At 50.7% G+C, this 23,928-nt stretch overlaps 7 protein-coding genes across 7 annotated transcripts; 5 read left to right on the top strand and 2 right to left on the bottom strand.

Annotated features, from left to right (window-relative positions):
- Positions 1-422: 422 nt before the first annotated feature.
- On the top strand, positions 423-1,900 carry PV09_08283 (uncharacterized protein). Its single transcript, XM_016362149.1, has 2 exons — positions 423-985; positions 1,042-1,900. Exon 2 carries the CDS (start codon positions 1,097-1,099, stop codon positions 1,682-1,684), a length of 588 nt encoding a protein of 195 aa, XP_016209966.1. The 5' UTR covers positions 423-985; positions 1,042-1,096; the 3' UTR covers positions 1,685-1,900.
- A 472-nt stretch (positions 1,901-2,372) lies between these two features.
- On the top strand, positions 2,373-3,590 carry PV09_08282 (uncharacterized protein; the record flags this gene model as incomplete). Its single annotated transcript, XM_016362148.1, has 1 exon — positions 2,373-3,590. One exon carries the CDS (start codon positions 2,373-2,375, stop codon positions 3,588-3,590), a length of 1,218 nt encoding a protein of 405 aa, XP_016209965.1.
- A 773-nt stretch (positions 3,591-4,363) lies between these two features.
- PV09_08281 (chitin synthase A) lies at positions 4,364-8,356 on the bottom strand. The gene is made up of 5 exons (XM_016362147.1): positions 7,933-8,356; positions 7,357-7,586; positions 5,680-7,302; positions 4,699-5,601; positions 4,364-4,626 (listed from the first exon to the last, which is right to left on the bottom strand). Exons 1-5 carry the CDS (start codon positions 7,949-7,951, stop codon positions 4,612-4,614), a joined length of 2,790 nt encoding a protein of 929 aa, XP_016209964.1. The 5' UTR covers positions 7,952-8,356; the 3' UTR covers positions 4,364-4,611.
- A 149-nt stretch (positions 8,357-8,505) lies between these two features.
- PV09_08280 (uncharacterized protein) lies at positions 8,506-10,683 on the top strand. The gene is made up of 2 exons (XM_016362146.1): positions 8,506-9,537; positions 10,015-10,683. The coding sequence occupies exons 1-2, from the start codon at positions 9,405-9,407 to the stop codon at positions 10,548-10,550; spliced, it is 669 nt and encodes a 222-aa protein (XP_016209963.1). The 5' UTR covers positions 8,506-9,404; the 3' UTR covers positions 10,551-10,683.
- Positions 10,684-11,297: 614 nt separating this feature from the next.
- PV09_08279 (uncharacterized protein) lies at positions 11,298-13,231 on the top strand (the record flags this gene model as incomplete). The annotated part of the gene is made up of 4 exons (XM_016362145.1): positions 11,298-11,464; positions 11,532-11,880; positions 11,956-12,365; positions 12,494-13,231. The coding sequence occupies 4 exons, from the start codon at positions 11,298-11,300 to the stop codon at positions 13,032-13,034; spliced, it is 1,467 nt and encodes a 488-aa protein (XP_016209962.1). The 3' UTR covers positions 13,035-13,231.
- Positions 13,232-13,239: 8 nt separating this feature from the next.
- On the bottom strand, positions 13,240-17,531 carry PV09_08278 (uncharacterized protein). The gene is made up of 2 exons (XM_016362144.1): positions 14,114-17,531; positions 13,240-14,051 (listed from the first exon to the last, which is right to left on the bottom strand). Exons 1-2 carry the CDS (start codon positions 17,444-17,446, stop codon positions 13,431-13,433), a joined length of 3,954 nt encoding a protein of 1,317 aa, XP_016209961.1. The 5' UTR covers positions 17,447-17,531; the 3' UTR covers positions 13,240-13,430.
- A 3,407-nt stretch (positions 17,532-20,938) lies between these two features.
- PV09_08277 (glutamine-tRNA ligase) lies at positions 20,939-23,360 on the top strand. The gene is made up of 2 exons (XM_016362143.1): positions 20,939-21,723; positions 21,796-23,360. The coding sequence occupies exons 1-2, from the start codon at positions 21,159-21,161 to the stop codon at positions 23,175-23,177; spliced, it is 1,947 nt and encodes a 648-aa protein (XP_016209960.1). The 5' UTR covers positions 20,939-21,158; the 3' UTR covers positions 23,178-23,360.
- Positions 23,361-23,928: the final 568 nt, after the last annotated feature.

Raw genomic sequence — 23,928 nt, 5'->3', positions numbered from 1 at the left:
GGATGCTAGTCGCGCATCCTTGCGATCGACAGCAGCGTATACCGTTTGGTCGCACATGTCGTGATCGTTAGATACTTGCGTTCCACGTGGGCATGCTCTGCGGGAAATTCGTCATGTCAAACATCTTACGAGAGGAATCTCCGTACTTGTAGTTCCATGCTTTTACCTTCGAGGCACACCGAAAGCTGATCAATCCCCGCCGGGCGTCCCCTTCGTCAGGGATGCAGTCTGGCAAAAAAGTGGATTAGGCCACATGCTGCATGAGACTAGCTGAAGAGCATCCCGAAGCTACAATTTCGCTGTTCAGCTGCTTTTCACTCCAAGCCCCCACCCGCCTTCCGTTGACCCGTGGGCACGGTGTTCAAAAGCGAATACCAAAGTCCTTTGGTCGTTGGTAAATGAGCATTTGCGATACAGATAATCGAGAGTTAACCCTTCAAAAGCTGCCCTTAAGAAATCTGTCAAAAAATCCCCATGGGGAAAAACGCACAACCATGCAAGCACACCTCACATGATGGTCCGATCTTTTGCATCGCATCCAATGAGCAGACACTTTTGCCAATGCCGCAATGCAGGTACTTTAAGCCCTATATTTGTTTTTTTTGTTCAAGGTTTCTAGCCTATTTACACCACGCCATGTACCATATTGGTCTCCCGTCTGCAAATACTTCTTGGGATCCCGTTCCTTTTCGTCCAAGTTCTGGTCCTCGTACCCACTTTACCTAGGCATTTCGGGCCGCTTCGGCTGTACCACGCCTTTAATACTCTGCTCCCTTCACCTGCTCGTCTCCGCCATCGCAGTACTCTAAACGCGCAGCTCTTTCTCAAAGCTGTATAAGAAGACGCCGTTTTCGAACACCCTCTGCAAGACCAACTATCTTACACAACCCCGATTGCGGGAAAGACTCAATCAGCTTACTCTTATGGAGTTTGTGCCAGAGTTCTTTTCTCTCCTGCTCAAATCTTTGTATTGAGCCTTCGACTTGTAAGAGACAAGCCCTCCTAATGATTCTATTACACGACTGACTGGCATTCGGTCAGGTTGCCTAGGAAACATTGTCCAGAAGTCACACAAAGCAATTAAAGCTGATCAAAAATGGCGCTTTTGAATGCCTTGCCAATGACCAATGGCCACAAATTCCCAAATGGCGGGAAGGCCCTCTACAGAGGTATTCCTAAAGCCAGACCGTGGGATGAGGTCCCAAACCTGGCGTCCCGCCTTTACGTGGAGCGCTCTGAGAAAGCATTTGGGTCTCGTGCCATTTCTTTGGTAGACCTTCCTGCGGGTTCCCTCTTCGCAAGGATCACAAACGCTTCTCCAGCAGTCAAGGCGTATACTTCGGTTCAAACGTCAGAGAATGACCATATTGAGCTCAACTCTGACCTCGTCTACTGCAACCACTCTTGCGACCCGAGTCTCATCTTCGATATGTCGAGGTTTGAGATCCGTGTTGCCCCACACAGGGACCTCAAGAAGGGTGATGCTCTCACATTTTGGTATCCAAGTTCTGAATGGGAGATGGATCAACCATTTGACTGTACCTGTGGAAGCAGTCAATGCAAGGGTAGAATCAGCGGGGCTAAAGATCTGAGTGATGAAATTCTGAGGGAGTATTGGCTCAATGATCATATTGAGCGCATGATTGCAGCTCGAGCCGCTGCGGAGTATAAGCCTGCTCACTAGGATGATTTCTAGACGAAACCATCCTTTTGGGGAACGTGTGTCTGCAAGTACAGAATTCCAACAATTCTGGCTGCTCGTATGTTCTGTAATTTCAACAATCACATTACAGTCTTTGAAAAGAGTGAAATTGAGTGCCTGATTTCCACACAGATAATTTGTGCTAACTTACGTCTTGTCCCCGATCTCAGCTGATATCACATGACGACTGTGCCCCACTTTATGGCTTTTGGAAACTCCTGCAACGAAGGTTGAGTGCTCTGCAGACATGAACCCTTTAAAAATCACCTGGAAATTCACATGAGAGTTCTGTGGTCCCAAAGTATGCGCTGTATCCATTCACATACGTCCTTATTTGGAAAGCATTCGACGTTCGAATATGCTTAGCACGTCCTCATCCTAAGTCACAGACCTTGATCTTGTTGTTACTCTCTTGAACCTATCACATGGTCCGAGATATTCATTTTGGAATGGATACGTAATGGATTGTAATGAAGAAGTATTACACATTATATATATAGCACGGGAGCTCCAGGAGGAAGGACGGATAGAAGAAGCATGCAGGCTTCTCGAGCTATGCCGCACGGAGGCCTTGGACAATTGTTGGCTTTACGATGAAGAGCTTAAGCGAATGTATTCAATCGTAAGTAGTAATCGGTCTCAAACTGCCGAGGGCGCTCTCAGGAGAGACATGCCGATATTTGTACACCGGAATACCACTTCAAACAGCGGCTGGGACCACTTCCTGGACCAGTTGTACTCAGATCCTATGCCATCTTCAGCCAGCCAAGGAACAGATAGGATTCCCTTCGACTTAAATATGCCCTCAGGACCGTACCGAACGTTGAGCGACAACTCCAGGAGCATTCGACTCGCATCATTTTCCACCACTCCCGACGGCGACATCATATGTGTATTCAAACAGTTTAGCGACTTAAATAATTGTCCCCCTTTTATCGCGCTTAGCCACACATGGGGTCCGGAGCAACCTGCCAAATATATTAATCTCGGTGGGTACTGTTTCGAGGTTCGCAACAATCTGTATTCGTTTCTCAAGAATATTTCTCTGGCGAGCAGGTTGTGGGCCCAGCAAGCAAGCTACGAATCAGGATCCAGGAACTCGAGCAGAAAGTTGATGTACGACGTGGAACGTTGGAAATGGTGGTGGATTGACGCCATCTGCATAGACCAAACCTCGACCAAGGAGAAAAATCACCAAGTAGGAATAATGAGCCAGATATACTCCAAGGCGAGCTTTGTGCTTGTTTGGCTCACGCCTGATAACACATCGACGAGCTCTTGGGCCGAGCGAAGATCCATGACTGATAGATGTGAAGAACTCGAGACGACGCAAAGGATTCTGAGCAATGAGTACTGGACTCGCGTCTGGATAATACAAGAGTTCATCCTAGCACAAGACCTTTTACTTTGCTGCGGCAACACAGTTGTTACGTGGAAAGATTTCAGACAGCACGTTGCTGCCCATGCGAGAGAGCTTGAATTTAACGACCGGACTTTGACATACCTAATGGAGCAGAGATACTTCAAGGAGAACGACCGTATCGAGAGACGCTTGCCAGTCTTACTACGCAAGTTCTCTAGCTTTCATTGCACCGATCTCCGGGACAGGGTTTTCGGCCTGCTTGGCTTAGCAGATTCGACAGTGCGAGCGGATTACAGGTTGAGTTGTCAAGAAGTGCTTGCGCTCGTCGTCAGCACCTACAAGAAAGACTACGACTTAAACGTCACGAATAATTTTGAGCCTTTAGCTCGTGCTTTAGGGCTTGGCGCGAAAGAAGCATATAAAGTGTACTTTCGAATATTTGGCAAATACGGAATGCCTAAACTGTTTGCGAGAAATAACACGTGGCTAGGAGAACGACACCTTCTTGACTCCAGTTCTGTGTAATTAGCATCCGCTACAATATTGAAGTTGCGAACCGAGGTTATTCTTGGGTGGTTAACGTATGTGACGTGCTATCCTTTCTTCTCGGCTTGTCATTATTATTATTGTTATTATTGTTATTTTGTCTTACGACGTCTTCTAGTCCTTCAATTACATCTTTCAACGTGCATTCTTGGATTTATGAACGTACCTTAGCAGGCGGACAACTGATATTCCGATGTACATCAGCGATACTACTTCAACACCTTAAATAGAGGAGGTATATAGGTTCATTAACCAATCCTCGGTTGAAAGTGTCTCGACACTGCCGCTGGGCTGTCATTTGCACAATCAGCTACATGAGCTGATGCTCAACGTCACCCCCCCTTGTTTTTTCAAGTCATGTTTAAATGTCTTTCAAAATACCCTCTAGCATGTCTAGGTAGATTAGCAGCCAATTTAATTTTCGTTATCGTACCTTCTCTCGTTATGTCTTTTTTTTTTCAGCCGTAAAGCTTCAGCCAGGTCGACCAAGCGTGCAGCCTCGCTGGGGATCATCCATAGTGCTGTTTGCGCTTCATGGTCCGCATGCGGCAAGCTTACCGTCTGAACGTGGCGAGTTCCAAGACAGGATCGCTGCCTCTTGTAGCTCGGGCAGAATGGCAGCGTCAGGGGGTCATCAGGGCGTCTCAACAGGCCAAGTCTGACAGCGCACACAGTGGGATCGGTTGAGATTTAAAAGGAAGGAGAGCAGCGTCGAAGCGGAGTCGCCTTGAAGGCGTTTGGAGCATGGCTCGAGTAATTGTCCGAGAACAACGGGCAGCACGTGCGGATCGGTATATCAATGCCTTACATTCAACATGCTGTTTTAAGAATACACGCCGTCGCAGAATAAGGTATCATATATACAGCTCATGACCACGTTCCAGAGTTCGTGAATAGAGCAGCACATTGTGCCAATTCAACAGTACATGGCATGGCAATCGTATGCCAACTCCGTGTGAGAGAATTAAAAAAAAAATCACCAAAAGGCTTAACTGATTGACTAAATGCCACGGAACTTTTTTTTTTGAAGTTAGCATATGTTCATTGCATCGAAATGTAAGACTGAAGAGAGGAGGGATCTGCTCACCATTCTGACGATCAAGAACCAAACAGCGCCCACAAATCTGAACGCCGCAAGTCCAGCAACACTCCACAGGACAACACTCAGATAGATTTTTGCCCTCTGATCTGTCTCCTTTTGTTGATCCTCGGGATTCACCAAGACCTGCAGACCACCTGTGCTGAGCACGACGGCGCACAAGGCAAGGTTCATAAACATCCATGCCAGCACGACGACCGAACGGAAGCCTTTGTAGTAATCTTCCTGCTTGTCCTGCGGCGACGGTTCCTTCTTTGGGACCTCGTACTTGGTGGCGAATGTGCGAAGTTCCTTCTCGTACTGCGTGTTCAAGTCCGCGTCTTCCGTGGGCACGTCAACCTTGATCTTACCGTCGGCAGTGACGGAGGCGGCACCAAGCTTCTCGGGTTTGGTGTCACCTTTGGTACCCCACGTGATGTCGTGCGTGTTGCAAAAGGCATACACGTTGAGGATGTTGATGTACGTTGGCGTCAAGAGCAGATACTGGATGAAGGAGGTGAACATGTGCCAGGGATCGAAGAAAAGCAAGGACACGACAATGTAAAGCACGTATGTTGAGCACATGCTCACGATCAGCGTCGAGAAGACCGTGTTCTTGAACAGATCCGAGACTTTGAATCCATCCGCCACTTCGGATTGCACGGATCGTACGGTGATGAAAATCGAGGCGAACATAAGATAGGCCATGATGATGGCCCAGAAATAGACCATCGTCATGTACAGACGATTCGAGCCCTGTGGACGATTGCCGAGAGCGAGCACAAAACATGTTATGAGCGTGGCAAGATAGCCCCATTCGAAGATGATGGAGAGAATCTTTCCGGCAGTGCCGAGCAGATTGCTAGCTTTCAGGGAGTCGGTGAGGATACGGAAGACCAGGAAGAAGTTGCCCTAAACACATTTTATTCTTTGGTTAGCCTTCGCCGGACATTTCTTGTGTGATGGCAACTGCGCGGGGTCAGAGCTTACCAAAGCGAACCAGGCAAAAATCATAGACACTGTCTGGTAGAAGAACTCCACGTAAAACATCAGCTTCCTCATCATGGAGTGGTCGCTGCGGAAGATTTGATACGCGTGCGCCAACGCGTATACGGCAGCGAAGAAAGAGCCGTTGAGCCATCTCCTTCGCTGCAAGATGAAGTCGGCCATCTCCGTGGGCACGTCGGTCTCGCCGGTCGAGCCCTTGACGTACTGCAAGATCCACGCGCAATTTCTCTTGCTGACCAGCTCGAAGCACAGGATTCTGTCCTCGGCAAGGTACATGTTGGCCGTAAAAATACCTGCGTTGGCACCATGCATCTTTTCACCTGCGAAGTACTTCTCCAACGGGCCGTTGCCCGTCTTGTCGTTCTGAAGTGCGATGTAGCGGTAGGCAGAGAACGCACCGGGGAGCACGGAGATGAAGCCAAAGGCTGACTCCATGGGCTTGTCGAGGATGTTGCTCATCTTGTACTCGAAGTTCTGCGTCGCGACGAGGGGGTTGAGAAGGTTCTTGCCGTGCTCCAACATGGCCTTGATCTCGCCACAGGCTCCAGCGCACTGCGGCTCGACATCGAAGGCTTTCCAGAGCTTGTAGATCGAATCCTTCCCCGGACGAGTGCCAGCGTCGATGAGGACACAGACGTTGGGCTGCAGGACCTCGCCGAAGGCTTGGAAAAACCACCTGTGCGAGTTGATCTTCTTCTGGTTCTTCTCTTTGAGGCAGAAAAGCATCTGCACGGGGGTGTTGCCGCGCTTGACGTTGACCACGTTCTTCTTGATCTCCAGCGTCATCTGCGTCGTGTACTCATAAATGTGCGCCGTGACCTCCTTCTTGTTGACGTACGACTTGGCTATGCCGTCTTGATAAACGCCCATGGCAGCAAGCACAGCTCGCGTTCGCGGGTTGATCTTGGCACGACCGTCACTAACCACACAAACGACGATCTTTTTCCACGCGTCCTTGCCCCATGTCTTGCTGTTCGTCCTCGAATTCATGTACTCGATGTTCTTGATCACACCAATCATGGTGCGCGCGAAGAGCTCGTCTTCTTCGTTGTACATGGTGATGACGATAAAGAGTTCGGTGTGTCGGGGCTTGGCGAACAGACGCTGACGCAGCGTAAAGCGTTCTTCGTAGAAGTTGGACGGATCGCATGTCGCGGCCGAGTACCGCATGTGTGTAAACTCGTCACGCTCCGGTGGTTCGGCGTGGGGCACCTGGTTTAGCAGTCGCGGAGGAACGGGACAATCCAGCACCAAGTTGCCGTTGAACAGCTGCACTTCCTTGACTGTTTTCCACCTCCTGATCTGCGATACGGGCTGCGGTGTAGGCGTTTGTGCGGGCGGATGATCGTGATAGGGCTCATCCATGGGTGATGGGGTGGCGGTGGGATCTGGACCGTACGAGGTTTGAGAGTGTAGCATTGGTTGCTGGTCGTGGTCATCTTGCCAATACGGTGGATCCGGACCGTGGTTGGGGTCGTATGGCTGGTTGTAGTAGGCGTCGTGGTGCTCGAGCGGATTGATGCTGTAGCTGCCTGGCTGATGTGGGTAGTCTTGGTCGTAGCGCTCTGCGTGTCCGTACGAGTTGCCGACGTTCTCCACCGAGTACTGTTCCCGATCAGCCTCTCCTCGTCCTGGACAGACACACTCTACCTAACGTACGGTTGGTTGGCCCTGAAGTCTATCGCTTGGAGTGCCCACTCTGCCCAAGGGGCCCGGACCCATGGGAATTTCTAGCGGGGACTGGTTGCCTCCATAATAAGGTCTATCTTCCAGTTGTATCGGTCTGTGGGAGCCAGGCGTGCCGCGTCCAGCCTGATTTGGGGAGGCCATTCTCTCGTCGTATCGACTGAAGTAGTCGTCGCCGTTGTCCCTGCCCCCGTGCGGCGAGCCTGCGATGGTGTTGTTAGACGGACGTCTGAACGCAGGTTACATATGGTCTGGTGAAAGCGCAGTAGGACAGACGGCAAGCGAGGGCGGTCAGATTGTTGGGAGGGGGCTCGAGAGGAGGGAAAAGATGCGCAACAAGGAGAAGTCAGGCGGCTCAAGGCACTGTGTCAGGTTGATGGGCGTGGAGAGACGTCATGCCCATTTCCTCCGCCCGGAAAACAATGGCTCGCTCGCAAGGCCGTTCGATGGCAACGCTTAGCCTAGCGTTCATGCGCTCTCACACGCATATCGAGTAGCCTTGGGACTGTTGTAGGCGCGCAGGGGCGAGTGCTCAGGCATTGTACTCACCGAGGCGGTTGTAGGACATTGCGATGTTCTGGACGGTGCCAAACACACAGAGGGAGGGCTCAGAACATGCAGCGCGGCAAACGCGAGCGGTCGCCGAGTGTGGCAGCGATGATTCGCAAGGTCGGGCAGGTTTCGGTCCTGAAATCTGCGGCCAGCTGGGAGTTCCGAGTTTCAAGTTTGAAGGGTGATGTAAACAAGCGAATGAGAGGCCGGGATGGCGGCGGGCGGCGTGAGAGGATAAGACGACGTCGACAAGACCGGAGGAGGAGCTCGGCGGCGCGCAGGCGGGGAGCTGGAAGCGTCTGGCAGTGGAAGTGCTGAGGACCGTTTGAAGCGCAAAAGTCCAGGCGGAGGAGGAATACAGACCAAAACAGAGCGACGCTGGCCACGGCGGGTCGTGTTTGGGATCTCAGCTGAGCCTCCGCATGCGGACGGGCGACCGCTGCGGTTGGCCCAAGGCTGCGCCAGACGGCCCAAGCCCGGTCTCAGCCACAGCAGCGCTGCGCTGTGCATGCCCGTTGGCGATGTCTCTCGCTCCGGCGACGAACTCACGTACAGTACAACGAGCGCCGCGGCCAGTCCGCCCCGCGCCTCCGTGCAGAGACGACCGCAGACGATCAGCGACGATGCTGTTCGCTGGTCTCTCGCCGCCCTAGCCGGTGCCCTTCATGTCCCACCGTGCACTCTCCCTCCTCCTTCCCCCAAAAGGGAGCCTCCTCATCTCGCCCTTCATACCACAGTACGCGTTGCGCGAGCCCGTCCTGCTGCTCTTTCCCAGGCCTCGTCCCAAAGCGCAAGCCCGGCGGGCAAACGCGCTGGCTGTGCCGGCCCTCCTCGCGGATTGCTTCGTATCGCATCGGGGCGCCGACTCGACGCTTCTCCAGGGCCAACGGGGAAGACCGTCCGGGCCAGAGCCAGCACTCGGAAAGACTGTCGAGCGGTGCAGACCGTGGCAGACACTGGCCAAGTTCCGCTCTCTTCTCCGGCTTTGAAGTTCTCCTGAGCAGAGAGAAAGCACGTGTGTGGCTGTATGATACAGCCTTGCGATGCCCACGGGCACTGGCCGCTTTTGCCGAGATGCGCTGCGTTTCCGCTGCTGCTCTGACGCGCAAGCAAACCCCCATCTGCCGCACGCCTCATCTCGACGCCTTGTCGGTTGTCAATCTTGCGCAGCCCATCGTTTCGACAGGCGCCTCCTCAGCGCGCACCCGGCAGTGTTGTACGCAGCCCGCGCCTCGCTGCCGTTGTCCTTGCACCCAAACAAGAGTCGACGCGGCCGCTTGGGGCTGGCGTTCCCCGGCAACGAACATCCTGCACCGGAGCCTCCGCGACGACGTCATCGCCTTGCCTCCCCCAGACATCCCCCCTCGTCCGGCTGAGAAGCCGACAGCTTGTTGACGCCGTGCGATCCAAACCGATTCGCGCCAACTCCCTGCTGAATCCAACACACATCATTCCCGTCCTGGACTACGATGGCGAACGACCGCTTCGACAAGGAGGCCGCGGAATGGGACAACAATCCCGTGACGGTCAAGTCGAGCAAACTGGCTTTCGGATCGCTCCTGGAGCATGTGCCGGAACTGGCAGATGAGCGGCGGGCAAAGGGTAGGCGCGTTTCCTTTTGCGCAATCCCAGCGTCTGGGTCATGACTGTTCTATTCTTTGCAGTGGCTGGGCAAGCGCAGCGTTTGCCAGATACCTTCCTCGTGTAGTCTGAAGATCGCAGGCGTAGACGGTCAGTCGCTCGGTTGCTCCAGACGACTTCCGCTCATGTCCCCCGTTCGTGCTCTTGCATCGTGATTTCGGTGGCGCCAAGCGAGACGGACATGGTGGAAGGAACTGTTCGTAATATCGCAAGCTGTGACTCGGCCTGTCTTCCAACTCAATACACTGGGAGGAAGAGAACAATCAGGAAGGACAACGAGAAACAGAAGAGCAGAGAGTGGCCTAGGCCTCCTTGATCCTGCCGCTGCTCCTTCTTGTAGCTCGAAACGGTGCTCACAAGACGTGTCTGGTTGCCATTCACAATCTCACTTCGCTTGGCCTGCACTCTTCTGTTGACAAACCTGGCTGACTTATCCAGAGCTTGACGTCCTTGAGATCGGCTGTGGCACTGGTCTGCTGACTCTGCAAGTTGCACCCCGAGTGAGAAGCCTGACGGCAGTCGACACGTCGTCAGGCATGATAAAAGCCTTGCAGGCGAAGATAGACGCCGGCTCCTTCACCAACATCCACCCGCTATGCCTGCTGCTAGAAGACGCCGAAGATCCGGCCCTTCGTGGTAAGAAGTTCGACCTCATCATCTCGCACCTCGTGCTCCACCACATTCCCTCTTTGGACGACATCATCACGCTTATGTACAAGTGCCTCAAGCCGAACGGCCGCATCGCGCTCACCGACTTTGAGCGCTTCGGGCCGGAGAGCAGGAAGTTTCATCCGGACAGTAAGATGGAAGGCGTGCAACGCCATGGCATCACGAAGATAGAGATGGAATGTGCAATGCACGAGGCCGGTTTCGACAAGGTGCAGGTGTGCCAGGCCTTCCGACTGGAGAAGAGCGTGGAGGGCGGAGGGAGCATGGAATTCCCGTTCTTGATATGCATGGGGGTGAGGAGGTAAGGCTGTGCTGATCTGGTCTGAGAAGGGTGACGAAGCTTGGGTACGAAGATGTTGGTGTTTTTACGACCTAAATGAGTACATTCCAAGGTGCTGACTAGAATTACGTCCTGAGACGAAAATTTGCTTCCTCTCCATTTTTTACCCCCCTCTTTCTAAACTGCTGCTCTGCTACATGCTTTAACCTACGCAATCCGTGTTGGCCCCAGAGGTAGAGGCAAGCCGAGAGCACTGTGGTCGTCGGCGCTGAACAGGATCTGATCAGACAACTCATGAAAGGTCGAAGCGAAAGCCGCCGGGGCATACAAAGCACTCTGAAAGCAGAGTTCGGGCATCCACACGTAAATCACGCTCCCGTGTCTCGTACATTTGGAGCTTGGAAGCCGATGAAGAGATTGTGCGTGATGGATGCTGACCTCATCAAGATCGAGTATCTTCACCTGTGCTTAGACGCGCACATCCACGGCTTCGCTCGTCGTTCGGGCAACCACGACGACGTGCACATGACAAGTTCGCACAATAGCTTACTTCCTCCTTTATTCTTTTCCTTCCCCCCTCGTCAGCCATTTCAGTGTCTTCAACCTCTCCAACCTCGACCCTATCACTGGCCATAATCTTCAGACTCGTCCTAAAACTTCGAGCTTGCAATCGCATCAACTTCATTCGGTATGCTTGCTGCCCACGATTTGCTCTGACTCTTGTCAAATTGCTCACTGACAAAACTTTCCTAGACTTCCGTGAACATTGACAATGTCTTTGGTTACCGGTCTTGCCAATGAAGGGGAAGTCCCTGACTTTAAGCTTGACATTTCTGACAGTTTCACTGCTGGCACTTCAAATGTCTTCGACACACATGGTAATAGATCCAATGGCGGCAGCAGTCGCAGAGATAATGGCGACAATCATATTTGTCACATGTGAGTGGTGTTCGACAACGTTCTCACCTCCATTCCAAGCGTTAGACAGCGACTAAGGCCATGTCAGCTGCCACCAAGCTGGTCATTTTGCTCGTGAATGTCTTGAAAAGTTGCCTTTAAAATGTCATAAATGCGGTCAAGCGGGCCACATCAAGGCAGAATGTGATAAACAGGATGTTCAATGCTCGTTCTCAGGTATCTGCAAGATGTGTGGCGTCGAAGGTCATCGCCTTGTCGAATGTCCAGAGATGCCCCCGGAGAAGTGTCGTTTATGTGGCCAAGAAGGTCATAGGGCAATTGGCTGCACCTCTAAACGAACTGACATGTTCCGAGAGGCACTCGACATGTCCGATGAGGAGGCCTGGGCTGCCATGAAGCAAGCCTCCACGGCCAAAGATATGGATAGTTTCCGCATAGTAAGTTCCACAAAGGCTTCTAAACGAGCGAAGTCGCTGTTGAATGCCCAGTGACAGCACTTACTCCCAGACTAGGCATTTCAAGCTTACTGCAAGTTCAACTACGAGCAAGCAGAGAAGGACACCAATGTACCGCCAATCAGGGCTCATGAGCTTGAGGAGAGCTTTCGCAAGAACAACTTTGGTGTGTATCTGATCGCCAAGGAGAAGAGAGACCTGGACGAGACGTACACAATCGTCTCTCCGGCAGGAGAGAGCGACCAGAAGTACATCTTGACGTTTCAGTGGTCTGAGAAGCCGAAAAGTCCACGCGCCGCGCTCGGTTGGCCAAAAGATCGGGAAGAGAATCTTAGACGCCTTGAAAGTGCTGGTTTTGCTGTCAGCCGTGGCGTTCCCAAGTGTAGCAACTGCGGTAAACTTGGTCACCTCAAGAAGAGTTGCCCTGACGAGCGAGTTGCTCATAGCTTCCAGTCGCCTAAGATCATGTAAGCATACCCGAATGCCGTCAAACCCATTGCACTGCTGATGATCCATCCCACATTTTTATGTTTTCGGGTCAACGTTTTGACAAATTGCCCCCTTTGAGCTTGCCGTGATTCTAACCAATAGATAGTTGCGTCTACTGTGGAGATGAAGGTCATCGTGGTCGCAACTGCAAGAATAAGCCTCAAGAATTGTGCCGCAGCTGCAAACAGCCCGGACACCACGCCATCGAGTGCACAAACTTACATGGCAATTCGGGTGATGTCTGCAGGTCATGTGGCGAGACGGGCCACCTCAGTCGTGGCTGTCCCACAAAGCCGTTGCAAGATCTACGCACCTGTCGAAATTGTGGAGAGCAAGGCCACATTGGGAGGGACTGCACAAACCCGCCAAACAAAGAGCTGATGCTCTGTCGTAACTGCGACCAGCAAGGCCATACGAGTCGCGAGTGCCCCAAGCCTACAGACTGGAGTCGAGTCCGCTGCAAGGAGTGCGGCGAGCGAGGTCACACCTTCAAGCGCTGCCCTCGCTCAAACGTTTTGCCCAACAGCGGAGATGTCAGAGCGGGCGATTTCGCCAGTACAGATGTTGTCGTCGAGTTTGCACGCGGTGACTGGGTCGAAAATGACAAGGGTGCGGAAGATCATTCTCAAGATTATGGCGGATGGTGACAGGACGTCACGAGGAGATCCAAGCATCCTACGACCGGGCCATTCGTGTTGTAGTGAAAAAGGAAGGGGAAGGGAAAATACGACGACCATTCTATGTATAGATAATTGAGAGCACGGAACATTATGTGAGGCTTAGAACAGCAAGGTCCACGTCGAATATGCAACTGCTGAGGTTAATCAGCGACGGAATCGAAAAGCATCAACGGTGCGCTGCACTTGACATTACTGAGGCGTAAGACAGAAATATTGTTTCTCGCCAGAAGATATCTTTACAAGGCTACAAGATGCAAAAAAAAGGAGTGATACCTGACATTCATGCTATATGCAAGTGCTATTCCAACTCAATGCATGTAACGGTAAACAGCGTCCATGTTATCCATCTAACCGTGCATCTATTCATTTCAAGCCCAACTTGGCCATCTTTTCTTCCTCTTCCATTTCCTTTTTCCTTTCTTCCTCAGCCTCCTCCTCCTTTCGTCGTTTCTCCTCAAAGGCCAACTGATCGGGCCTCCGGACAGCAATGTCTTTCGGCTTGTAGTCCGAGAACAGGGCTTTGAAGCCCTGCTCGCACAGCCAGCAGCCCACGTAGTCGATGATCATGACCGTTGTTAGCGTGATCTTGAACTCGGTCGTGAACGGCACAAGCCTCAACTTCTCATTGATCTCTGGCACGAACTCGGTCGCGCATGAAAAGGCCACGCCGGCAACGATGACAAGTCCATAGTACATGCCCTTGTTCTCGCGGATTGATTCTCGGAAGGGACGACCTTGGTAGTTGATTGCGAATGTGGAAATCTGCTGGATGAGCTGAAGCAAATAGATAGCAGAGTTGAGAAGAGAGGGTTCAAATTCGCCCTCGAGATCGATGTCATCGGGCTTGGTCTCCGTTCGCTGCACGTACTGCGAAATGTAGATTAAGGTTGCAATGTGGATGGCGAATTGGGACAGCACAGAAAGGATGATGTACGGGTTGAAGATATTGTTCTGAGGCCGCTCTTTGGAGAGCTTTTCCACAGGCTTATCATCGGACCGTTAGTACCAGCCATTTTGTAAATGAAGATGATAGTGAAGAAACTTACACGAGCGCGCGAGATTGACAAGAAGCACACGGACATCATCATGCCCGAGATAGTGACTTGTCCATCACCAAACTTGATGCCATCCAGATACAGAACCGAAAGCGAGTACGCGGATATGAGACAGTTCAGCGCCAGAATTTTGTACATCTGGATCGTCGCTACAAGAGTACAGCGTCCTTGACGGATGATGTTCGGAATCGCAATCACGTTGGCGAGCTTGGATGTGAAAGGGGCGGCCACGGATGCATCTCCCAACTTGATAGTTGGTGGTTCAGAATCGTCCAAATCAGACTCCAATAGAGAGCTTGTCCAGTTGTTTACCTGACCGGCCCATGCTTCTTGCGCAGTCTTTGGTTTTTTGTCTTTTGCTTCGGCGGCTTGCAAAGCCGCTGCTCCGGGAGTAGTAATCGTCTCAATCTTTCCATTCTCTTCACCAGTCTTCTTCTCGTCACTTGGAGGAGCAGTTATACCGAGCTTTGCACGCTTCTTCTCAGCCTCACGCTCTATCGCTTTCTCATAGTGCGGGTTCGTCGGGCCTGGTGGATACAAATGCGCGATCGCGGGTGGTACTGGTGGGATTGGTTGATTGAAGCGTTGCATCAAAGCGACCTGCTTCTCGTACAGCTCCTTCATCTTTGTGTTGCGGAAATGCTCGCCAATTTTCTCAAGATCTTCTTTCGTGCCATTAAGCAAAGCCACGCCGATATGCGCTTGCTTCAGAGCGCCAACATCATTGGTACCATCGCCGCACATTAAAGTTACATAGCCCATGTCCTTGAGACCCACGAGAATATCCTCTTTTTGCCTTGGAGACACTCGTGCGTACACCCAAGTGTGCCGAAGGATCTGCAGCCAGCCCTTTTGGTCTTTGAATTTAGATAGAGCGTATCCAGTCACGCACAGGTCTTTCGTTTTGAGGATCTCTGGGTCCAGGGGCTTGGTTGGGTCAACCTGAATATCAATCTCGTCATCGATGCTTCTCCAGTGCAACTTCTCCCCGTTAGGATCATCCTCCGGAGCATCCAGAATGAGTACATCGCGGTCGATGATCTCGACTTGGCGCGCAACATGTACGGCAGTAAGCGGATTGTCACCGGTAATCATGATGGTTCTATGGCTACTCTCGTTGAGCATACGAATGGCCTTCTTCGCATCGTCTTTAAGTGGTGTCTGCAAAACCAAGAAGCCAGCGAAGATGAGGTCTTTTTCGATATCCTCCCGCTTGAAGTCGTTTATTTTCCCTGCACCAAGTTCGTTATCTTTAGCAAGCCATCTATAGGCTAATGCAAGTACACGTGCGCCATTTCGAGTGAAGTACTTAAAGGTCTGCTCGTAGTGTGGAGGAACGTCGACCAGCATGGTTGAGATGGTCTCCGGCGCACCCTTAACACCAACAAAAGTTCCTTTAGAACGCTTGTTGGTCTGCTTGTTTGTGATAACAACAGTGGCGATGGAGCTCTGCCTCTTAAGTGCAGACGCGAATTGAAAGCGACGCTTGATCTGGACAAGTTCCACAAACGAATTAGCATCAATGCTGACCGAAGGCGAAGCCTTGTTACTTGTGAGAATGTCATTTCGACCCAGAGTCCATCCGAGCGACTTGAGCGTTGCCTTCTCCATCGGCTCGCCGACAATCTCGCCTTCATCGAGCTTGACAAGCGCATGAGCAGTGGCTAAAACCAAGGTTGTATCATATTTGATAGCACTGATTGCAGTAAGATGACTATGAGCACCGTCTGGCTCCGTCTTGCCCTCGTAATCTATCGTCAGGTCTAGCCCCGCTACACCATCAACGACAAGATCCTCGCCGGTGAGAGTGCCCGTCTTGTCAAAACAAGCAACATCGATGCGGCCGGCGAAAGGGATACGAAAAGGCTCTGTGCAAAAGATGGCAAACTTGCTCAGGGCTGCCAGACTCGTGTTCACAGCAAGGCTCAACTCCATAGGTAGTTCAGGAGGAACAACGCTCGTGATGATCAAGACGCAGTCAAGGAGCAACTTAGATCTCTTGCGGTCCTTTGCGACACCTTCCTGCCAAACATACCACGACGCAGCAATGGCAAACATGAGGAGGAACAGAATGAAAAGCAGGGCTTCGACGTTATTCGCAGATACACGTTCTGTAGCGAAGATCATCGTACGCACGAGACTTCCCTGGCTCGTTTCGAAACCGGTCTTCAAAACAACAGCCATTGCACCTTTGTCCGGTGGTGGACGGACGCCAGAGAGTGAAACAGGAACAGCATCCGGTGCATCTTCAACAGTTACTCCATGGGAGACTTGAAGTACCTTGGTGCCGCCGTGGAGAAAGGCGTTCTTGTCTAGACCGTCAGGTTCTATTCGAGCATCCGAAGGGCGAAGCTGAATCGAGTCTTTAAGAATAGGAGTGCTTTCTCCCGACAACATAGCCTCGTTGACAATGGCTGTCCCTTCAACCAGTAGCATGTCACAAGGCACGGCGCTATCCTCCTTCGTGCGGCCAACTGACACCAAGTCACCAGGGAGAAGCTTATCTGTTTGAATCTCCTGCCACTTGTTTTCGCGGTACACAAGGATATCGTATGGCTTGATACTCATGCCCCTGAATTCATTCAACGTGCGCTGCCTTTGCCACACAACCGTGCTCTCGAATGCTACCAGCATGAACAATGTGAAAAGAGAGTAGTACCAGTACTCATCAAGCATCCACAGCCCCACGCAGAATATCTGAAACACGAAGAAAGGCGCGACTGCATGCTCCTTGAATAGCTCGGTGAAAGTTGGCACGGGAATATCGAATTCGTTATTGCCGTAGTGTTCGTACAGGCGTTTGATCTCGTCGGAAGAGGTGAGACCCTTGCATTTTTGAAATTCTCGTATGAACGGTTTGGGCTCGTCGTCGATGGCATAGGAGAGAGGCGCAAAACTACCCTTCTTCTCGTCATATACAAACCGTCTCTTCTGAAACAGAAAGTTGATTCGACCTTTGCCGTCCTTTTCTAGTGGAACGATCTCAGGACTGCCAGCGTTTGCGACGGGAATGACCTTGATCAGTTGGGCACTGCGCACATCCTTGCTCTTAGTCGTCGTGAATGCGGTCCGGATGTCAACGTTCCACTTTGTTGATAACCACACAAACGCCTGCAACGTGCCAATAGTGCCTACCCACACAAGAGTCCACTCTCTGGCACCAATGTACTTCTCATACTGCGCGGGCGAGAGATAAATGCCTGTGAATAGGGGCCATAGGATAAGGAAGGGCCAGGTGTATGCGCGAAAAGCGGTGGGTAGCGGATTGTGCAACGATGCGCTCTTGATCTGAGCATTGTCAACCAAGGGAGGCGACGGTGGCATCTTGGGTCTCTTGCTCTCCTCGATTGAAGAGCAGTGGGAGAGTATACAAGACGCGGTTGAGTTGTATGGGTTGAATTGGAATTCGCGATGTGGCTCCTTTGGCCATGTAATCTTGTTTGACGGGGCAATCCGCCTCTGGCTTAGGTGGGGCCTCTTTCGGCATGGTCGCCTCGCTGAGCGACCCGCCGCCTGTAACTTTGTCTATTAGAACGATTCGACCCTCCCCCTCCATCCTCGACCACATCCTCCTCTTCCAACCCTTCTCCCCTTCTGCGCTCTGCCTCACTTGCGAAGTACGTCGTCATCGCCATGCCGCGAACTTGCAGCTCTCTGCGCTCACCAGCGCACGTCCCGTCTTTCGGCTCGCTTCCATTCTACGAGCTTGCCACATCCACCCTTCGACCTTTTTTTCAGAGGTTACCATCGAAAGAATCGGCCTAGTCGATGCTGTCACGGAATCTTCCTTGCCCTCCTTCTCCTCAAGTCTCCCAATTTGAGTCCGACGCAAGCTTCGTCTCTCACTCGAATGACTCGAATCCTTAGCGTGACCACCGCGCTTCAAGATTACTGCATGGATGCACACGGGAGTCTTTAAGCCGTTTCGCACACCTGTAACGATGGACATTGCGATGTCGTATGCGAATTCTGCGATATGCCCACAAAGTAAAATGTCTCATGCTCCGTAGCTTCCATTTCTGCCTCGCTGCGCCCCGTCGGCATCTCCATTTCGCATTTCTCCCTATTAGCCTACAAGTCCGTGTAGTTGATGCGAGAAGGAGGCTACGGACGGCACAGTAGCTGCCCTCATCTTTATCAGCTACGCCAGCTCCAGCGAGTTCCGTTTTGGGATACAAAGACTTATTTGACACAGAAGATATCTGCGCATTGAACAGCCACGCAATGTAGGTCGCTTCATCACGAGCTGTGGTATGATCACTTTGCTTGCGCTTCAATGAAGACGCCGGATGTATCCCGCTCTGATGCCCGTCACTGAATATCTGGGTTCTTAACGGCGTTGAGCGTTTCGGCGATTAGAGAAAATTACGTCCTCCCTCAGCGGACCAATTTGTTCCTGACAGTCCCTCGTCTTCCTCTGGCGGCATAGCGTCTCACTGAAGATATGGCTACCGAAAATGAGTGTTTAGGGAACATGACCCACGCTCTCGATCCTTCTAGTCCTGAATATCCTTCCTGATTCGAGTTCCGACGCCTCTCTCTCTCTCTCTCTCTCCCCACCTTTCTTCTTTCGTCGTAATCCTTTCACGATCCCTTCCAACGGCTCGTCTGCTATGGACGGCAGCACTGTCGTTACTGCAGGAGCTACAATAACCGCGGGAGGATGACGGCGGGGATGACGGCGGGGATGACGGTGGTACCGGGAATTAGGCCTTAGTCCTGCACGGGAGTCGCGACATCAGGCTCTGCTGTTCTATCAGGTGTGAAAAAGAAGGGTGATGCACTTGGCAGCTATCACGGCCCGGTTTTCTGATGAACGAAAGGCTGCTAAGATGGAGACTTACACCGTCCAACCCCGTCTGCGCTGCATTTGTGATTACTGCGATTGCGATCGTCAACGATGACGCCTTGCATAAAGTGTGCCCTGAACCAGCGATTCATGTAATGCGACGCTTTTCATCACTGTGGCAGTCACAGCCGATGGCATGTGTAGGAAGTCTGATGTCTCGCAGCAAGGATACTGATCCCGCAGCTGAGCAAAGAGGTAATGTCCGTGAAGTGGCGAGACGCAGAGAGATATTTTAGAGTGGGATGGCGGGAGAGGGAGAGAGAACGTGAACGAGAGAGAGCCGCAGCTTGAGCATAAAAAGGGATGTCTTCTCGCTCCAAATGTCCTCAGCTCGCCTGCCCGTTTCTATACACAGCGTAAATTCGCTTCTCGCTTCTCCAGTTTTTCCCAAACAACGTTTGGTCAAGGTAGAACCAAGGTAGAATTCACAATCTTCTTAAGTCCTCCAATATCTACATTTATACTTTATGAGTCATCTCGAGCAGCCGGTGCAGCGACCTGAGGAAATCCGGTCCGTATTCCCTCTTTTCGCCAGACACGCGTTCCAAGCGTGTTTCCTATCAACCACAGACTCTGTCCCTACGTCCAGCAAATGAAGCTAGCAAACCGTCAGTGGCGATGATAACCATAGTGACCAGGTAGTCAGCCTCGGTAACCTTCATAGTATAGCGCGCAAGCGACCTAACACGCGTCGATGGTATGAGCCATCTCCACCACGCAGCAAAGTTGTGGGGACGGTTCGCATCGCGCTGGAACTAGCAGGGCTAGCTTTCGTTGACCCTTTTCGCGACATCTTCACTGCGTACAGAAAGACCTTTGGCGAGGGCTCGACGGAAACAAACATCTAGGGAACAGAAGCAGCGGAGACAGCGTAGCCAGCTCTCTTCCCGTACCACCGACCCTGTCAGCGATAGCTTAGTCGCGCTCACCAGCCCATGCGGAGAATTGGCATTTGGCGATTATTGCAAGGAAAAACCTGGCGGTAACACTTCTCGGAAACGACCTGGCTCGCCTGTAAAAGTACGCAGCGGAGGCGTGGAAGAAGTGGCTCGAGGAACAGGACACGATAGGTCGACGTCGCTGCAGCAAAGAAGCTCAAGCTTTGTGATTGGTATCTCTATTTACTTTACTAGCTAACTCCCTGGACGGGACATGTGTTATTGGATGGTATCCATCCATTATTACTGATAAAGATCGCCTCTTACAGACAACTATATTATAGACGTAACGCCATTGTATTTATACTCTACCGCTTCTCAAATACTATAATAATTCGATCCATCTTTGAATACATCAGCTTTTAATAGATAATGAGCGTAGCCCCCTTTCTACTTTACCTGATTCTTCTACTTCAAATAGTCTTATTGTGTGAGTATAGACTATATTTAGCACCCTACCAAATAGGAGCCTGGAGAGCACTTATAATTATATATAAGAGCGAAGGTAGATAAGAGTCTAGGAAGTCTAATGCTTATAAATAGTATATATGTATACGTATATATATAAGACTGTGTAGGTAAGAATAGGGGAAGCACTTGTAAATGAGCGCATAGAGAAGCTTAATAGGTAAAAGTCTTAATGATACCTATACTAAATAGCATTCCGTGAATATTTGGGCTGGTTTGTGAGTCCGTTCAACATGCTACGGGCCCGAGGCTGTGGCCAGGGTTGATCATGGCATCGAATGGGAAACTCCCTCGAATGGCGGGGCCAAACTCCAAATTCGGCAGTGAAATGTCCCCTCGACTGGCGTGAAGGTGTAGCCTACTTGTAGGTCGAAGACGAGCCAGAAAAAGCAAAGAACGGGGTCGCGGCTCGGACGCACATTCAGGTCGTCGCCATGTAGGGATGGACCCACGGGGAGGTCTGTACCAGCGGATGGGCATACGCATAGTGGTGAACTTGGCCTTATCGATAACACGTTCAATTCCGTGGCTGAGGGACTTGTCACAGAAAGCTTGCCCTTTGACTCAGACAAGTACAGAGCAGCTGTCGTCTTCTGGACTCTTCTTCTCCAAGAAAAACCGAATGAGCCTTCCTGTTCTCTCTTGAAGTTTAGCCCATACCTCCCGCAGCCTCTTCTTTTGCATCTACAGCCTTGTCTTTTACGACAAGCCAAGAGCGAGTCACGCGAGCTCACTGAACGTGATCTGACAAAAATTGTCATTGGTTTCGATTTCACTCGATATGGCCAATCCAACTGCGGGACCACCCGTGGATGTACTATCCAAGGAGACAGAGACCGCGGCAGAAGGCTCCAAAGCAGAGGGAGGCGCAAAGGAAGTTTCGAAAAGAGCAGCAGCCAAAGCCGCCAAAAAGGCTGCCGCAGCAGCAAAGAAGGCGGAGCTAGCTCTGCGACCTAAGGAGAAGCCAGCTGAATCAGTTAATACGACGCCAACTTCGATGTTTGACCAAGGCTGGCTGAAAGCTGTATATGAAGAGAAAAAGGTCCCACACGTATATACGCGCTTCCCGCCTGAGCCCAATGGCTTTCTACACATTGGTCACGCAAAGGCTATTGCAGTTAACTTTGGCTTTGCAAAGCGATGGGGTGGAGACTGCTACCTGAGGTTCGATGACACGAATCCAGAGAAGGAGGAAAGCATTTATTTTCAGAAAATTAAAGAAATGGTTGAGTGGTTGGGTTTCAAACCATATAAGATCACCCACAGTTCAGATTACTTTGATCGATTATACGAGCTTGCGGAAGAATTGATCAGGAGGGACAAGGCGTATGTTTGTCATTGCTCAAGTACGTTTTTCTTCTCCTTTAAGATTTATTTTCAGCTATGTCAGGCATGAATTTTAACACATGTGGCGACAGAGGAAGAAATCAATATGCAGCGCGGTGGACCTGACAACAAAGGCAAACGATACGCATGCGCTCATCGAGAACGACCCACCGAAGAGTCTCTTGCAGAATTCAGGGCCATGCGGGACGGCAAGTATAAGCCAGGCGAAGCCTTCTTGCGCATGAAACAATCCCTTACCGATCCTAATGAAGGCAATCCTCAGATGCACGACCTCCCAGCCTACAGGATTCTGGACAAGCCCCATCCTCAAACAGGAGACAAATGGCGAATATATCCGCTGTATGACTTCGCGCACTGCATATGCGATCAAATCGAGAATATATCCCACTCACTATGCACAGTTGAGTTTTTCCAGTCCCGAGTTTCATATAATTGGCTGCTGGAAGAACTCGATTTGAAGAAGCGTGGATCTGATGAAGTCGGCCCGATGCAGCGCGAGTATGGTCGTCTGAACGTGGAAGGTACCATCCTTTCGAAACGCAGGATTCAGCTTCTTGTTAAGGGTGGCGAGTTTGCTCTTCCCAATGGTGAAATACGCAAAGTACCTCCTGCAGTCCGTGGTTGGGATGACCCACGACTCTACACATTGATCGCTCTGCGGAGAAGAGGCATACCTGCTCAGGCTCTTCTTAACTTTGTCTCGGAGCTGGGTGTCACCACCGCAAACACAAACATTCAAACCTTCAAACTTGAAGCCAGCGTTAGAAAATATCTAGAACGGACAGTTCCACGCCTTATGCTTGTACTAAACCCTATCAAGATCGTCATAGAAGATCTTCCGGAGGACTTCAAGGAAGATCTCACGATACCATTTGATCCCAAGGATGCTTCCAAAGGCTCCCGAACGGTTACACTTGAGCGGAGTCTTTACATCGAGCAATCTGACTTCCAGAGCATTCATTCGCCTGAATTTTTTCGACTTACGCCTGAACAGCCAGTCGGTTTACTAAACGTCCCATTCGCTGTGAAATATGTAGGCACCGGTGACGATGGCATACTCCGCGTTGCTAGGTTAGAAGGCGTTAAACCAAAAGCCTATATTCACTGGGTGCCTGCCTCCCTAGGCCTAAAGGTCAGAGCGCGCCAGTACAATGCGCTCTTCACTGTCGACGAGCCCAACACCCTTGACTGGAAATCTGGTGGTTACGCTGACAGTCTTAATCCAAATTCTGAAGTTGAATTCAGCAATGCTATTATTGAACCGGCCTTTAAGGAATTGATCTCAAAGAAGGAAAACGGTGTATCACCAACGAGCGGGGCTAGCGATGACATCGTCCGCTTCCAGGCTGTCAGAACGGCATATTTCGCTGTAGACCCAGTAGAGAGCGAGGCTGATGGTGTGATCCTTAATCAGATTGTGACCTTGAAGGAAGATTCTAAGAAGGGAAAGTGAACGTTCTGTGTTGGTTAAATATAAGTCTCTAGCTATATGTGGTCATTTGGGAACAATCTGAGTCAAAGTCAGTGGAGAAGTTGATATCGGAATAGAGTAGACATATTAGCGCTGATGGCATTCAGTTTTTGATCTATTTATTAACAAAATAAACTAACTGGATTAGACCAATCTTTTCCTAGATTTCAGAAACGCTTTCAAATCCAATGGCTGAATGAGCTGGTGAACCGTTCTCTTTTTTTTCCGAATTGATGGCGGCACTCTATTTCCCCCTTATTCATACATTCAAAGTGTCCCACATCAACAAATATTCCGGAACCATAAGATAAGGTATTATATTCGATATTCGCTTAGTGCATTATTTATAGCCGAACATAAGTTTGCAATTTGACGCAACTCATTCTTTGCTGATCTCTGATAATCTAGGCTTCCATTTATCAATCTTCTTAATAATACTAAATCTCCTAAACTAAATACGAACTCAAAATATCCAGTAGTTTTAAATTTACTAATCTAAACTTAGAGTCCTTAGTGTATCATTCGCTGCAGTCAGTATTCGGAATCACTTAAGAGCCGTTCTGTCTTCCCTCGAATTGTCACCATCAGTCGTCTCAAACGCCTTAAAACAAAACCTGATGTTGATTATAAATTCTTAGGTTTCCATTAATAGTGCACAAATGCTAACGACTCTTAGGGCTAATAATGACTGCGATAAATGATTCCTCTATACAATACGGCTATTCCAACCTCG

This window comes from Verruconis gallopava, assembly GCF_000836295.1.
Source record: "Verruconis gallopava strain CBS 43764 unplaced genomic scaffold supercont1.39, whole genome shotgun sequence".
NCBI classification, from domain to species: Eukaryota; Fungi; Ascomycota; class Dothideomycetes; order Venturiales; family Sympoventuriaceae; genus Verruconis; species Verruconis gallopava.
The sequence above is the reverse complement of the archived record's forward strand: the minus strand, read 5'-3'. Positions and strand labels throughout refer to the sequence as shown.

Coding starts and splice junctions, on each gene's coding strand:
- PV09_08283 (XM_016362149.1), top strand. CDS start 1,097: ATGGCGCTTTTGAATGCCTTGCCAATGACCAATGGCCACAAATTCCCA.
- PV09_08281 (XM_016362147.1), bottom strand. Junction 7,303..7,356: donor GACTTCAGGGCCAACCAACC/GTACGTTAGGTA, acceptor GATCGGGAACAG/TACTCGGTGGAGAACGTCGG. Junction 5,602..5,679: donor TTTTTGCCTGGTTCGCTTTG/GTAAGCTCTGAC, acceptor AAATGTGTTTAG/GGCAACTTCTTCCTGGTCTT.
- PV09_08280 (XM_016362146.1), top strand. CDS start 9,405: ATGGCGAACGACCGCTTCGACAAGGAGGCCGCGGAATGGGACAACAAT. Junction 9,538..10,014: donor AGATGAGCGGCGGGCAAAGG/GTAGGCGCGTTT, acceptor TGACTTATCCAG/AGCTTGACGTCCTTGAGATC.
- PV09_08278 (XM_016362144.1), bottom strand. CDS start 17,446: ATGCCACCGTCGCCTCCCTTGGTTGACAATGCTCAGATCAAGAGCGCA. Junction 14,052..14,113: donor TGTCAATCTCGCGCGCTCGT/GTAAGTTTCTTC, acceptor TCCGATGATAAG/CCTGTGGAAAAGCTCTCCAA.
- PV09_08277 (XM_016362143.1), top strand. CDS start 21,159: ATGGCCAATCCAACTGCGGGACCACCCGTGGATGTACTATCCAAGGAG. Junction 21,724..21,795: donor GTATGTTTGTCATTGCTCAA/GTACGTTTTTCT, acceptor ATGTGGCGACAG/AGGAAGAAATCAATATGCAG.